General features: G+C 42.7%; 1 protein-coding gene across 1 annotated transcript in view; it reads left to right on the forward strand.

Moving 5' to 3' along the window:
- Window positions 1-14,611, forward strand: part of LOC149313404 (uncharacterized) — a 218,591-nt gene that overhangs the window by 189,744 nt on the left and 14,236 nt on the right. The window contains exons 42-47 of the mRNA XM_089519047.1: window positions 2,751-2,912; window positions 3,009-3,107; window positions 9,054-9,200; window positions 10,187-10,303; window positions 11,424-11,615; window positions 13,202-13,488. Coding sequence (XP_089375173.1) covers window positions 2,751-2,912; window positions 3,009-3,107; window positions 9,054-9,200; window positions 10,187-10,303; window positions 11,424-11,615; window positions 13,202-13,488 — 1,004 coding nt within the window. The remainder of the gene's footprint in view (window positions 1-2,750; window positions 2,913-3,008; window positions 3,108-9,053; window positions 9,201-10,186; window positions 10,304-11,423; window positions 11,616-13,201; window positions 13,489-14,611) is intronic.

Here is a 14,611-nt window from a genome sequence, read left to right on the forward strand (position 1 = left end):
TAAAGTCATAGAAATACAGGGCAAACACCAACTATACAAACCCCAGATGAATTCCACAGGATGCAACCATAGCCGATAAAAGTGAATCACAGTTTTATAACTAAGTAGTATGAAAGATCCTTTATTTCCTGGCTCATGACAAACCATGAATTTCCAAACCAGATTTGCATTATAGGTTTGAAGAGCAAAAACACACTGTTCATGCTGCTGTGATAGAAAGCTATGGTTTTTTTTTAAAAAAATACAACAGGAAATTAATTTTCAACAGTTTGGGAGCTTTTTAAAGGGGAGGCAATCATCTGCATTCTGGAATTCAGGAATACACAGACAGAGAAAGATTTTTTCATATCGATTTTTACGTGCCTCTTATGACAACATTAACAGTTAACACATTACAACATATGTTCCCAAATAATTTTCATATCTTTATATCATCTTCAGATTTTCAGAGATTAATTATAGTAGTGAAATATCATAAATATATTTTTTTCTTTTTTCTTTTCTTTTCTTCTTTTTTCTTGCCACCTCATTGAATATTTTTTTATATTCAGATAATACCTGTTTTGGCAGGTGATATAGGATTGGACAGATAGTAGTAGTAGAGCCGGGAGCCAAAGTGGGCAAGCTGGTCAGTAACTGGCCAGATTAAGAGCTAGCATTTCAGCATTGGACTATGACTCTGGAGAACAGGGTTTGATTCCCAGCTTGGCCATGAAACCCACCGGGTGACCTTGGGTGGGTCACACACACTCAACCTCAGGGGAAGGCAATGGCAAACCTCTTCTGAACAAATCTTGCCAAGAAAACCTCTCCGTTAGTTGGAAATGACTTGTACACATCACACACAACTGTTGGTGGGCTTTTTCCAGATGAGACAGTGGTGTCAAGGGAAAGCAGACAAAATCAGCCATCTCTGAATAGACTGCTTTTCAAGGAAGACAGGTTACCATTCTGTACCTTACACTTCCACACACAGACACTCACACAAAAGAAAATAGGCATTCTTTCTCTTCCCCTTCCTAATTAATTGACTGTTTCTTGCTGTTAGCTGCCTTTGTCTGTACTCACCCCCTATTCCACTTTTTAAAAATGTTATCAGTTAGTCCAGCTTCACTTTCTCTGCTAAATCAATATTTCAAAGGAGTTCATCACACGAAGGAGATTGGGCGTTTATCCCGTGAATATCCTGGAAAAATCACGTAATTACGCGAAACAATTTTGCATGACATCACACAAAGCCTGCCATTAAAGTGGTTACAAAGAAGCATTAATGTGCATCTTTTTACTTTCAGGATTTCAGCGACAATGCATGTCCAATATCACTTTATTTGCGCAATTGCATGTGATAATCATTCACACAATTACTCGCCATTTTCGCTTTATCTATGGGATGCTTTAAATGTGCTTTAATCTCTCTTTAATACCAAACTTAGCCCCAGTGTGATAAACTCCTTAGAGGAGTTATATCCCAGGCAATTGTTTTGGTCCAGAACATGCTAGAACAGCCTTCTGTCAAAGTTTGCGTCAGCAGAGACAGAGGACAATTTTATAACGATACAGATAACAGTCCAACAGCTTGTGTAAATCTGTAGAAATTTCCTTATAAAACGATGAGTGGCACAATTTTTCAGAAGAATTGAAGAAGTGTTGAAGCCCACCCTATTCTGGAAAAAGTATTCAATACTTCAAATTAACGGTTGAAAGAGGCAATGCCAGAGACTCCACATGCAGAAGATTTATTTATTTATTTATTTATTTATTTATTTATTTATTTATTTATTTATGGTATTTATACCCCGCCCTTCAGCCCTAAAAGCTATCAGAGTGGCTTACAATTATTATTTTTAATTAGGCAGTTCCCTGCCCTCAGACTTACAATCTAAAAGACATGACACAAAAGGAGAAGGGAATGGTGGTGGCAAAGGGGATAAGGTCCAGTGGTTATTCTCTCCCTCTCAGACCTGGACCAAGGCAGATGGACTGGAGGGAGGGCTCTTCTTCTTCAGGCTAACCCTGATGGAGCTGGGCCTGCCTGTTCACTCCCTCACAGGCCAAAGGATGACAGTTATCATGGAGGGTGGGCTCTCTTTCTTCAGGCTAGCCCTGGTGGAGCTGGGCCTGCCTGGTCACTCCCTCACAGGCCGAAGGATGACAGTTATCATGGAGGGAGGGCTCTCTATCTTCAGGCTAGCCCTGAAGATACTATTAGGAGGGATACTAGCTTGAGAGGTTTTCACATCAGAACAGTGGAGTAAACCACTTTCCTCCTTCAAGAAAAATGACATTTCACAATTTTGAATTTCACAATTTTGAATTTTTCTTTTTATTTAATAATAATAATAATAATTTGTTTTATTTATATACCGCTATTCCAAAGATCATAGCGGTGAACAGCAAGTAAGCTAATTAGCAAGTAAGCTAATTTGCCCCCAACAGTCTGGGTACTCATTTTAGCGACCTTGGAAGGATGCAAGCCTGAGTCGAGCTTGGGCCCTTTGCTGGTCTTGAACTCACAACCTTGTGGTTTTGAGTGAATGGCTGCAGTACAGGCATTTAACCACTGCGCCACGAGGGCTCCATTTAAAAGTCTAAACACAGTAAGTTGAATTTTCAATATCATACACCTCTGCACTAAGCTGAAGCCATCAAGAATGGAAGCCCACAAAGATGCTACACATTTATGTCTTGTAATCACTTGATTAGAATAATTTATTATTTTAGAATGTCTAAACTATGTATAAATCTTATAGGCTACCCAGGCCCCCCAGGGATACCTGGGCTAGATGCTCCACCTGGGACCAAAGGAGAAGAAGGACAAATAGGTGTGGTTGGAGAAGATGGTCAAAAGGGACTTAGAGGAGATCCAGGTGCATCTGGAAGACCTGGAATACCAGGTTTTCCTGGAGCAAGAGGTAAAATGGCAGAACCCATTATTGAAAGCTACCAATTTATTCTGACTCAACAGATATGTAATAATAACACATCCACTTCATTATTTTGCCTTGAAGGGTATAAAGGTGAACAAGGAGTCATGGGCTTTGTTGGTCTACTGGGAATTCCTGGTGAAACTGGCCCCACTGGGCCCAAAGGAGACAGAGGAGCTACTGGTAAGTAAATGTTTATATTGTTAGTTCAGTGTTTATGAGACAACCATCTTTAAAAACTGCTGGAAACAGACCAAATTGACAGATCCTACGAAATGACAGCCTCCTTTTGAATGTGGAACCCAGATTTCATATAGGCTATCCCAAGTGTTCTCATTTTAAATATATGTTCAGCTAATGTTTTATTTTTTCAGAAACAATAATTGCAAAGAAATGCTTGCTTCTTTTCCATCAAAATAAGTGGTGCAATGTATTAGATCACCACTAACGCCTCTAACCTATATAAAAGGGATCTTGTAGGACCTTGGAGACTAACTGAAATAAAGAAACTGGAAGCATAAGCTTTTGGAGATGTGAGTTTACTTTCCCAGATCCTCTTCTAACTGATATATTTGAGAAGGATGGTTGCTACTATATTTTCCATTTGTGCTTTTGAGACTGTATGGAGAGAGGACTCCATCATTCTGCTTCCTTCAAAATTCGAAAAATACAGTTGGATGCAAATAGATGGGGTTTTGTTTGTTTACTCACTTGCCTGCTTTTTAAGAGCTGATTGGGTAGCATGCAAGGTTCATGTCATTTAGGGAAATTGCAGGGAATAGGGAAAGGGAGTGATGTGTGTGGGACAGTTTACCTAGATCAGGGGTAGGCAACCTTTTTGAGCCGGGGGCCGGGTTTCTGTCCCTCAGACAACTGGGGGGCCGAAGCCGGGGGGGGAGCTTCCACTCTCTGGGGGTGGGGCCACATGCTGGGGGTGGAGCTTCCACCCTCCAGGGGCGGTGCCGCACACCGGGGTGGAGCTTCCACCCTCTAGGGGTGGGGCCAGCACTGGAGGCCTTGCCCTCTTTCTGGGCCCCTGACGGGGCCCCAGGCCCCGTTTGAGGCCAGCAAAAAGCCAATGAGGGCGCCAGCGCTAGAGGCCTCACCCTCTTTGCCAGCCCCTGACAGGGCCCCAGGCCCTGTCAGAGGCTGGCAAAAAATCCAACGGGGGCGCCAGCACTGGAGGCCTCCTCCTCTTTGCCGGCCCTGCCGGGCCTCCATCTCACATTCATTCTCTTTTCTTTCTCCCTTTTCCTTATTCCATCTCCTTTTCTCATTCTCCCACTTCCTTCCCTCCTTCCCACTCTTTTTCCTTCCATCCATCTCTCTCTTCCTCCCTTTTCCTTATTCCTCCCTTTCTTCCTTTCACCTTCTTACTACCCTTCCATGCCTTTCTTCCTCCATTTCCTTTCTTCCCCCTTTCTTCCTTCCCTCCCTTCCACCTCTTCCTTTATTTCCCTCTCCCTTTCTCATCCCCCTTCCTTCTTCCTTCCCTCCCTCCTGTCTTCCTAGCTCCCTTCCCTTCTCCCCATCTCTCCCTCCAGACCTCTTTCCTTCCTTCCTTCCTTCCTTCCTTCCTTCCTTCCTTCCCTTCCTGCTGGAGGCAGAGTTCCATCCCTTCTTCCTTCCCATCTTCCCTTCTCTTTCTCCTTCCTTCCTTTCCTATGTCTCCCTTCACATCCCTCTTTCCCTCATGTCTCTCTTCCTCCCTCCCTCCCCCATCTCTCCCTCCACACCTCTTTCAATCCCACTCTCCTTCATTCCCCCCTTCCTTTCTTCTTCCTTCCTGGCTCTCTTCTCTTCATCTCTACCTCGACACCACTCTTTCTTTCTTTCTTTCTTTCTTTCTTTCTTTCTTTCTTTCCATCCCTTCCACTCTCTCTCCTTCTTTTCATCTCTTTCCTTCTTTCCACCCATCTCTCTCTCTTCCTTCCTCCTCCTCCCTTTCTCATTCTCTCTCTTCCCCTTTCCCCATCTCTCCCTCCCCCCACCTCTCTTCCTTCCTTTCTTTCCTTCCATCCGTCTCTCTCTTCCTTTTCCTCCCACCCTTCCTTTCTCATTCTCCCTTCTCCTTCTTCCTCCCCATCTCTCCCTCCACACCTTCCTTCCTTCTCTCTTTCTTTTCTTCCCTCCCTTTCTCACTCTCCCCTTGCCTTCCTTCCCTGTCTCTCCCTCCACACCCCTTTTTCTTTTTTGCTTTCCTTCCTTCCTTCCTTCCTTCCTTCCTTCCTTCCTTCCTCCCCTCTCTTCTTTTTCCTTCCTCCCTTTCTCATTCTCCCTTCTCCCCATCTCTCCCTCCACACCTCTTTCTTTCCTTCCCTCTTTTCCACTCTCCTTCCTTCCTACCATCTCTTCTTCTTTCCCTATCTTTCTCCACTCCACTCCCCTTTCTTTCTTTCTCTCCCTTCCACTCTCTCTCCTTCCTTCCTTCCTTTCCTCCCTTCCCTCCTTCCTTAATTCACCTGCTGGAGGCAGAGGTCCAGGAGGAAGGAGGCCGGCGGCCCCCCAAAGGCCCCGCCCGCTCGCGCGAGAGACCTTTGGCCTCTCGCGCGAGAGGGGGAGGCCAGTGGCCCCCCAAAGGCCCTGTGCCAAGGGCCTGGTGCTGCCGCCGATTGCCGCCAGTGCGGGGCCTTTGGCAATCGGCGGCAGCACCAGGCTCGGGCTGGTCCCCTGGCCTCGGCGGGCCGCATGCGGCCCACGGGCCGGGGGTTGCCAACCCCTGACCTAGATGATGGATACGATGAGAGCATATATATTTAAGGAGGATGGATGAGGCCATGAATGTGAGAAATAGGGAGAGGGGGTGGGTTGATGAGGATTATGTTGATTTTGTGTGAGAAAAGTATGGGATGGGGAAGACATTACCTTTTGATCCACCTCAACCAGTGAAATATCTTAAGGGCACCCTGTATTTTGGGGATAGTGGATTGTGTAAATTTACAGCGCTTCATAAATAAAGGTTAATAATAATAATAATAATAATAATAATAATAATAATAATAATCTTGGCAGGATATATCTTGACATAAACAGAATTTAGGGGCCAATATTGTTTTGTATGCTGCTGCCAGAAAGATAAATTGTGCTGGGTTTGAGATTTTCATCATGGTTAATGTTATGCTGGGCTAAATGCTGTTGGTCAGCATAATTAACTAGAAAAAAGATGGCCCTACCTTGCCCTGGACCATCACTGTTTTTTCCCTTATTACAAACATTAAAATGCATCAATATCTCATCTTTTCTACATCACTTTCCCAAACATCCGTATTGTTTGCATTCTGTATACTGTATTTTTATTTGAGCCTTCTGATCTCTTCCCTGTCTATCTACACAGAATTATGATCAAATTATGCTGTTATGTATTTTCTGTGTGGTAATTGCTCTCAGGCTCTCATTTCTGTACCCTGATTTTGATTATTTGAGTGTTTGTAACAAAATAAAACAAAAGCTCCAGTGTCAAGTGGAGAGCATCTGGATAAAAATTAAAGGGGAGGGAAACAACAAGGATGTTACGGTGGGAGTCTATTACAGACCCCCACGTCACACTGAAGAATTGGATGATATCTTTCTAGAACAGATGACCACACAGTCAGAAAAGAGAGATGTAGTAGTGATGGGCGACTTCAACTATCCTGATATTTGCTGGATGTCAAACTCAGCAAAATCCTCAAGGTTTAGCAAATTCCTCACTTGCCTGGAAGACAATTTCATTGTCCAAAAGGTGGAAGAGGCAACAAGGGGGTCAGCTATTTTGGATCTGATCCTAACCAACAAGGACTTGGTTAATGGGGTGCAAGTGGTGGGATCCTTAGGTGGAAGTGACCATGTTCTCCTGGAGTTTGTTATACAATGGAAAGGAAAAGCCAGGCATAGTCAAACACACATTCTAGACTTTAGGAGAGCGGATTTCAGTAAACTTAGAGAAGTATTGAGGATGATCCTGTGGTCAGAAATACTAAAAGGGAAGGGAGTTCAGGAAGGATGGGAGTTTCTCAAAAGAGAGATACTGAAGGCACAATCTCAAACAGTTCCAGTGAGAAAGAAAAATGGGAGGTGTCTCAAGAAAAGAGCATGGATGACTAAGGAACTTTCAACTGAGCTAAGTTTGAAACGGAACATGTACAAGAAATGGAAAAAGGGGGAAATCACAAAAAAGGAATTCAAAGAAATAGCAGGCATGTGTAGGGGTAAAGTCAGAAAAGCTAAAGTGAAGCATGAGCTCAGGCTTGCTAGAGAGGTTAAAAAGAATAAAAAGAGATTTTTTGGATATGTCCACATCAAAAGGAAGAAGGAGGAAATGGTAGGGCCACTGTGTGGAAAAGATGGCAAAATGTTAACAGGGGACAGAGAAAAGGCAGAATTACTCAACACCTTCTTTGCCTCAGTCTTCTCAGAAAAGGCAAAGGGTGCTCAACCTGAGGATAATGGAGCAGAGGACAGAATAGGGGAACTTCAGCACAGAATAAGTAAAGAGATAGTAGAGGAATACCTTGTTAATCTAAATGAATTTAAGTCTCCAGGACCAGATGAACTACATCCAAGGGTACTAAAAGAACTGGCAAATGTAATATCGGAGCCATTGGCAATCATATTTGAAAACTCCTGGAAAACAGGAGAAATCCCAGCAGACTGGAGGAGGGCAAACGTTGTCCCCATCTTCAAAAAGGGGAAAAAAGAGGATCCCAACAATTATCGTCCAGTTAGTCTGACATCAATACCAGGAAAGATTCTGGAGCAGATCATTAAACAGAGAGTCTGTGAACATCTAGAAAGCAATTCCATTATCACAAAAAGTCAACATGGGTTTCAGAGAAACAAGTCATGCCAGACAAATCTGACCTCTTTCTTTGATAAAATTACCAGCTTGGAAGATGAAGGGAATGCTGTGGATATAGTATATCTTGATTTCAGTAAGGCCTTTGACAATGTCTTTGCAATTCTTTGCCTTTGCAATTCTTGCAAACAAGCTTGTAAAATGTGGGCTAGGCAAAGTAACTGTTAAATGGATCTGTAATTGGTTGACCGGCCGAACCCAAAGGGTGCTCAACAATGGCTCTTTTTCATCCTGGAGAGAAGTGACCAGTGAGGTCCCACAGGGCTCTGTCCTGGGCCCAGTGTTATTCAACATCTTTATCAATGACCTGGATGACAGAATTGGGAGCATACTTATCAAATTTGCAGATGACACCAAATTAGGAGGAATAGCTAATACTCCAGAGGACAGGATCAACATTCAAAATGACCTGAATAGACTAGAAAGCTGGGCCAAAGCTAACAAAATGAAATTCAACACAGAGAAATGTAAGGTACTGCACTTAGAGCAGAAAAATGAAATGCACGGATATAGGATGGGGGACACCTGGCTGAATGAAACTACATGTGAAAGGGATCTGGGAGTCCAAGTAGACCACAAGTTGAACATGAGTGAACAGTGTGATGCGGCAGCTAAAAAGGCCAATGCAATTTTAGGCTGCATCAATAAAAGTATAGTGTCTAGATCAAGAGAAGTAATAGTGCCACTGTATTCTGCTCTGGTCAGGCCCCACCTGGAATATTGTGTCCAGTTCTGGGCACCACAATTCAAAAAGGACATTGAGAAACTGGAGCGTGTCCAAAGGAGGGCGACTAAAATGGTGAAAGGTCTGGAAACCATGTCCTATGAGGAACAACTCAGGGACCTGGGGATGTTTAGCCTGGAGAAGAGAAGGTTAAGAGGTGATATGATAGCCCTGTTTAAATATTTGAAAGGATGTCATATTGAGGAGGGAGCAAGCTTGTTTTCTGCTGCTCCAGAGAACAGGACCAAGGAACAATGGATCCAAGCTACAGGAAAAGAGATTCCACCTCAACATTAGGAAGAACTTCCTGACAGTAAGGGCTGTTCAACAGTGGAACACACTCCCTCGGAGTGTAGTGGAGTCTCCTTCCTTGGAGGTCTTTAAGCAGAGGCTAGATGGCCATCTATTGGGGATGCTTTGATTGGATTTCCTGCATGGCAGGGGGTTGGCCCGCGCGGTCTCTTCCAACTCTATGATTCTATGTTTCTATGAAGTTAAAGAAGAGAGTGTCCTGTGCAATCTGAATGCTTATCTGGAGAGTCAGTTACATTGTGTTACGTTTAACTTCTAGGATTTCAGGGACCTCCAGGTTCTCCTGGACTGCCTCCTATCCTCCCTAAACTGGTGGCTGAGCAAGGGTCACCAGGGGCCCATGGAAACAGAGGGCCTCCAGGCACTTTGGGTGAAATGGGTCCTCAAGGTCCACCAGGAGATCCAGGTAGGAGATGATTCAGCAAGGCAGCCTTGGGTTCTGTGGCAATTTATTTCTCTGCCAAAGCTATGTAACATTCACTTCTAGTTACAAGACATGTTCTGTCAATATGTCTCATTAGAGGCATATGAAAATGTTTAGTCTAAATCTTTCAGTTATGCAGGTTTTTCCTTAATTATTTTCTTTGCTAAAGACTGCAGAAATTTAGCCAGTGGTTTTGGAGGTCCTAGCTTTAAATTCACATGATATCCATTTTTACCATAATACTTTCCACCTATCTGGCTTGAATATATTCCCTCCAGAAGTTCAGTGTTGATTTTCTGACATGCCAGATGTCGGGGTGGGGGGGGGGGCTTCTTCTGTCCAATCTATGAGAAACATGTTATGCCTAGTAGTGTTATCACACCATAGCACCTTTATTGCACCTTGTCAGATTTCAGAATTTAAGGAGGGTCAGTCCTGACTAACACTTGGATGGAATAACACCAGGCCATGTCAGATACATCTCCAGGTAGGGCTAGGGAAAATGCCTGCTGGAACCCTGGTGAGCCATTGCTACCAGTCATGTTCCACTATCTCCAGAAATCTTTTTTTCACAGCTACACACAGTTACAGATTATTTCTGCAGGTAATCCCATTATCTTTCAAAAGATAAAACCTTGCATTGCAGTCAAATTTTGACATATATATTTGGCGACACTGCTTTTTTGGTGACCAAATGGGGTGAACATGAGATAGTATATTCTCCTCTGAAAAGAATAGGAAAATGTATCTAGTCCATCCTTATTCTTTCAAACACTCCTTCATTTTAGCTACTTGCCAAGCAATCCTAGACTAATGTTATTAGCTTTGTCATTAAAATCATTTATCATCTGACTTTTATATAATCACTCCCCTGTATTCAGGGAGCTTAAACTGACTTTTCCCTTTTCCCATAAGAATCTGTATATGAAATGGCATGGAGTACACATCTGTTTAACTTTATTTTAAAGGATTTAGAGGCCCAACAGGTAATCCAGGTCTGCAAGGAAGAGGAGGAATGCCAGCATCTCCAGGCTTCAGAGGTGATCAAGGGCGACCAGGACTGCAAGGCCCAGGGGGCTTTGAAGGTGAGAATAGCATCACCCATATTATTTCCCCTTCCATATCTTTGTAGGACTCCCCCCCCCCCCCCCCATTTGTATCTTGTAAGGCTTCTTAAGTCTGGTAAATCATCCATTTATACTGTGCATATCTAAGAGCCAGAATGGTATGATAGTTTGAGAGTTGTATCAGGATTCTGGGAGACCCGTGCTCAAATTTGCATTCAACCACAGAAGCCCACCAGATGACCTTGGGAAGTCACACTTCCTTAGAGGAAGACAGTGGCAAACTGGGATTCCACACCTGGTTGTTTTGTCATGAATTCCTACATGGCAGAGTTGAGATAAGAAGAGAGTATTTAGAAGGCTGCCCCAAAGGTGACTGATTTACTAGACTGATTTTTTTTTTAAAAAAAAGGATTACATTCCTTTTATACCGTGTAAATATCTTTTGCCTGGGTGTATGGTTTACACTGGCTCTTTGCACAGGTTACCAAGTGGACTGGTGTAGAATGTACCACCTATTCTGTCCTAAGTTCATTGATCAATATTTCTAAAGTAAAATAAGTAGATATCATATGGATGTGGTTTTTCCCATTGAGGTATCCTGCCTTTTGGATCATGATTATACAGGCTAACTTTTTTTTTTTAATTTATTTTTCTGCCAGAGAACATGAGTTGTATGTTCAAAAGAAAAGCATACAGAAAAGCATACAAATACAGCTTGATTGGAATGTTCACCATGTCACAGTTGAAGTTATAATCATCCACACTTTTAATTCTCTCTTGCACAAAAAAAAAGTTAAGACACACCATACATGACCTGAGAGCTAGAGTGTTTTTTACATGCAAGAGCATTCGATCATGCAATCCCTGTGTCTGTGTTCCAAAATGGTGGATGTAAACTGCTGTTTGGGAGTGTTGATATCCATGTAAATACTCCCTTTCTTCTATTATGATATGACATGAGACCCATTTTCACAGTGGCTCCAGTTCAGAAGCTATAGTTACCTAACCTTGCGTGGCTTTAGCTGGATTTTAATGATGTTTTCCACATTCAGTCTTTAAAATCAGCTACATTCTAATGACAGTGTTTCCCACATTCACTCCTTAATCAGCTACTTTCCCCTTATCTCTCCTTTCCCAGGTTCTGCAGGTGAACCAGGTACTCCTGGGGTGCCAGGTATGCCAGGACGCAGTATTAACATAGGATATCTTCTGGTAAAGCATAGCCAATCTGATCAAGAACCCATGTGCCCTGTTGGTATGAACAAATTGTGGAGTGGCTACAGCTTGCTGTATTTTGAAGGGCAAGAAACAGCACATAACCAGGACCTGGGTATGCATTTGTGGACTGAGCCTTTTTCACAATTTTTAAAGATTATCTTTTTACAATATTTCAAAAATTTGACCAAAAGATGTGATAATAGAAATCTGCCACTAACCTATATTTTCAAATATTTAACAATACTTCAACAAATGGAATTTGAAAACTACAGTTACTACATTAAATCATATTTTCACTTTGTTCTTTTCTTTTCGCCCCACTATTTTAAAAGTAAAATAACAGAGTTGTATTTAAAAATACATATTTAGAAAAATGTCAGATCTAATTGTTTGAGGAAGATGAGAGGGAAGACAGTAGACAAATATCCAGGAGTATTGTATGAAAAGACTTGAAAGGTCATACCTCAAAGCATTTAGGACTACCCGGAGGTTCAGGATAGATAGTGGTATATACCTGGCAGATACAAAAGAAGATGCACTTGAGGAAATTCCTCTCATGCAAATGGGAAGAAAGACTAATTCTTTGCTTTTGTGTGAGAAAGGAAATTATTGCTTCAATTTATCTCTAGTGACAGAGCATGAGGGTTTAACTGGGGAGACCATCCAGAAGAATTGCCATATGTGTGGATAACAGAATCTAATTTAGGAGCTTTGCCAAGTATAAAAACAGAGTGAGTAGCAACCAACTGCCTTCTCACAGTGTTAAGCCACAGTCTTTCGTTCAGTCATCTTGTAAGAATGTTAGTTACTGTACTTAGTAACTCACCAAAGTCTTGGTACGTTTAGCCCTTTCTTTTTACACCTGTGGGTGAATGCCTTAACTACGTAATCATAGTCCCTGGGATTGAGTTTTCTTCTGGACTGAGGATTGTTGTTAACAATTTCTCTGGTTAGAATTATAGATATGGTGAAAGGGATTTGTCCTTCCCAATGGCACCAGCATCTGGGCTAGTATACTCCTTATTACTTACGCCCTATCAACTCCCTCTTACTATCCAAGCCATTGCTGAAAGTATAAAGCAAACAAAGCTGAGACTATTACTACTGTTGTTAGATAAGGATGTTGTTGTTAGAGAGATCTTGCAAAGCAAAGAGGAGCAAGAGAAAAACACAACCTACAGGGCATCAGGCAAGAAAGAAGACTCGTACTAGAGGCTGCTCCTCAAAGGTGTGTGCCATTCCTGCCTATCAGGGTGAAAGGGAGGAACAACCCATTTTAGGATGTTCTGCCTTTCACTGCTGGGAAATTGTTGTTAATAGCAGTCAAATGAATTTATCCTACTTGAATCAGAAATGCTATTTTATACTTTAAGATCCAGATGCCAAACAGTTATTGTTGAAAGATGCAGACAAAAAACTTAAAGCATTAAGATACAGAACCAGAATTATTAGATGACTGAATTAGATTATTGGATAGGAACTTTTCAGCACCATTAGATCATAGAGATTTCAGAATTGCAAACAGGAAAACATGTGATTGGTGTAGGTTTTTCTTGGAAACTCAAACTAAGTGAAAATGTCATCTCCCTTTCCCCACTATATAGTTCCAGTGAATGTGGAAGGAAACCCCGATACTGACCCTTCAGAACAAATGACACATAGAAAAACACTAATGAAGGTTTGTGTTTATTGCTCCAGGTCTGGCTGGGTCATGTTTGGCTCGATTCAGCACTATGCCTTTCCTCTACTGCAATCCTGGTGACGTCTGTTACTATGCAAGTCGCAATGACAAATCCTACTGGCTCTCAACTACAGCCCCTCTTCCAATGATGCCTGTGGAAGAAGAAGAGATCAGGCCTTACATCAGCCGTTGCTCAGTATGTGAAGCTCCAGCCGTTGCGATAGCTATTCACAGCCAGGATATGACTATTCCACACTGCCCTGAAGGATGGCGGAGTTTATGGATTGGTTACTCCTTTGTCATGGTATTTCCTTCTTTTGCTGTTTAGTATACAACCGTTTTAAAACCACATTGATAACCTCATTTTATACCAGGATGGTCCCATTCAAGGGACTAAACATGTCCACAAGTGTTTCAGTTAAGCAGTGCTGCATCATCAGTTTCTTTGAATTATTTGGTGGGCCTTGTGCCATGAATAGATTTAATAAGTTGCCTGTTTGATGGATAGGTTTGTTACAAACCTGTACAGAAGACAATAGGAGCATGTATCTCCCAAGGTCCACAGTTATTGTCTGGCTGTGGTTGCTTAGCTGAAACTCATGGCTGCCAGTGCCTCCCACTCCCATTTTGGAGGGCTGTGGTTGAGTGTAAGCAAGGATGCCAACAGCTTTCCTTTCTGCATAAGAGGGAGACCCAAGGAGTGGCTATTGATCCCCTGAAGCCCCTTAGCAATCCTGCAGTCAAACTAGTCTAGAGAACAGAACAAACTAGAGAACAGGACCCAGAACAATGGATGCAAGCTACAGGAAAAGAGATTCCACCTCAACATTAGGAGGAACTTCCCGACAGTAAGGGCTGTTTGACAATGGAACACACTCCCTCAGAGAGTAGTGGGGTCTCCTTCTTTGGAGGTCTTTAAGCAGAGGCTGGATGGCCATCTGTCGAGGATGCTTTGATTGAGAGTTCCTGCATGGCAGAGGGTTGGACTGGATGGCCCTTGCAGTCTCATCCAACTCTATGATTCTAGTCCCGTTTTTTCTTTCTCGGTTTAGTCCTGGGAATGGACCAAGACAGAGCCAGCCTAGAGACATCTAAACTATTGTTTTATAGATAAAAAGTGGAATTATTACACTTCTCAACTGGCTTCCTGTTAGTGACTTTCACTCACCTAAGCCTTTTTTTCAGACAGGGCACAGAGGGTTACACTTTTGCCCTTGTACCCTCTCCATCAATGCCTGGCAGTGTCAAACCCTGGGAGGGTCCACAGCCACTTCTTCTTAGCAAGGCAATTGAGAACATATAGCTCCACTTACTGTCTTCCTGGGGGAAAGAGAGTGCACCTCATTTCTTTCCCCAACCAAACTCATTTGTGCACCTCATTTCTTCCCCCAATTAAACTGACAACAGCTATTTCTCCATAGTCTGAA

This window comes from Sceloporus occidentalis, unplaced genomic scaffold, assembly GCF_023333645.1.
Source record: "Sceloporus occidentalis isolate IW3139 unplaced genomic scaffold, rSceOcc1.0.p SCAF_4, whole genome shotgun sequence".
In the NCBI taxonomy this organism is placed as follows: domain Eukaryota; kingdom Metazoa; phylum Chordata; class Lepidosauria; order Squamata; family Phrynosomatidae; genus Sceloporus; species Sceloporus occidentalis.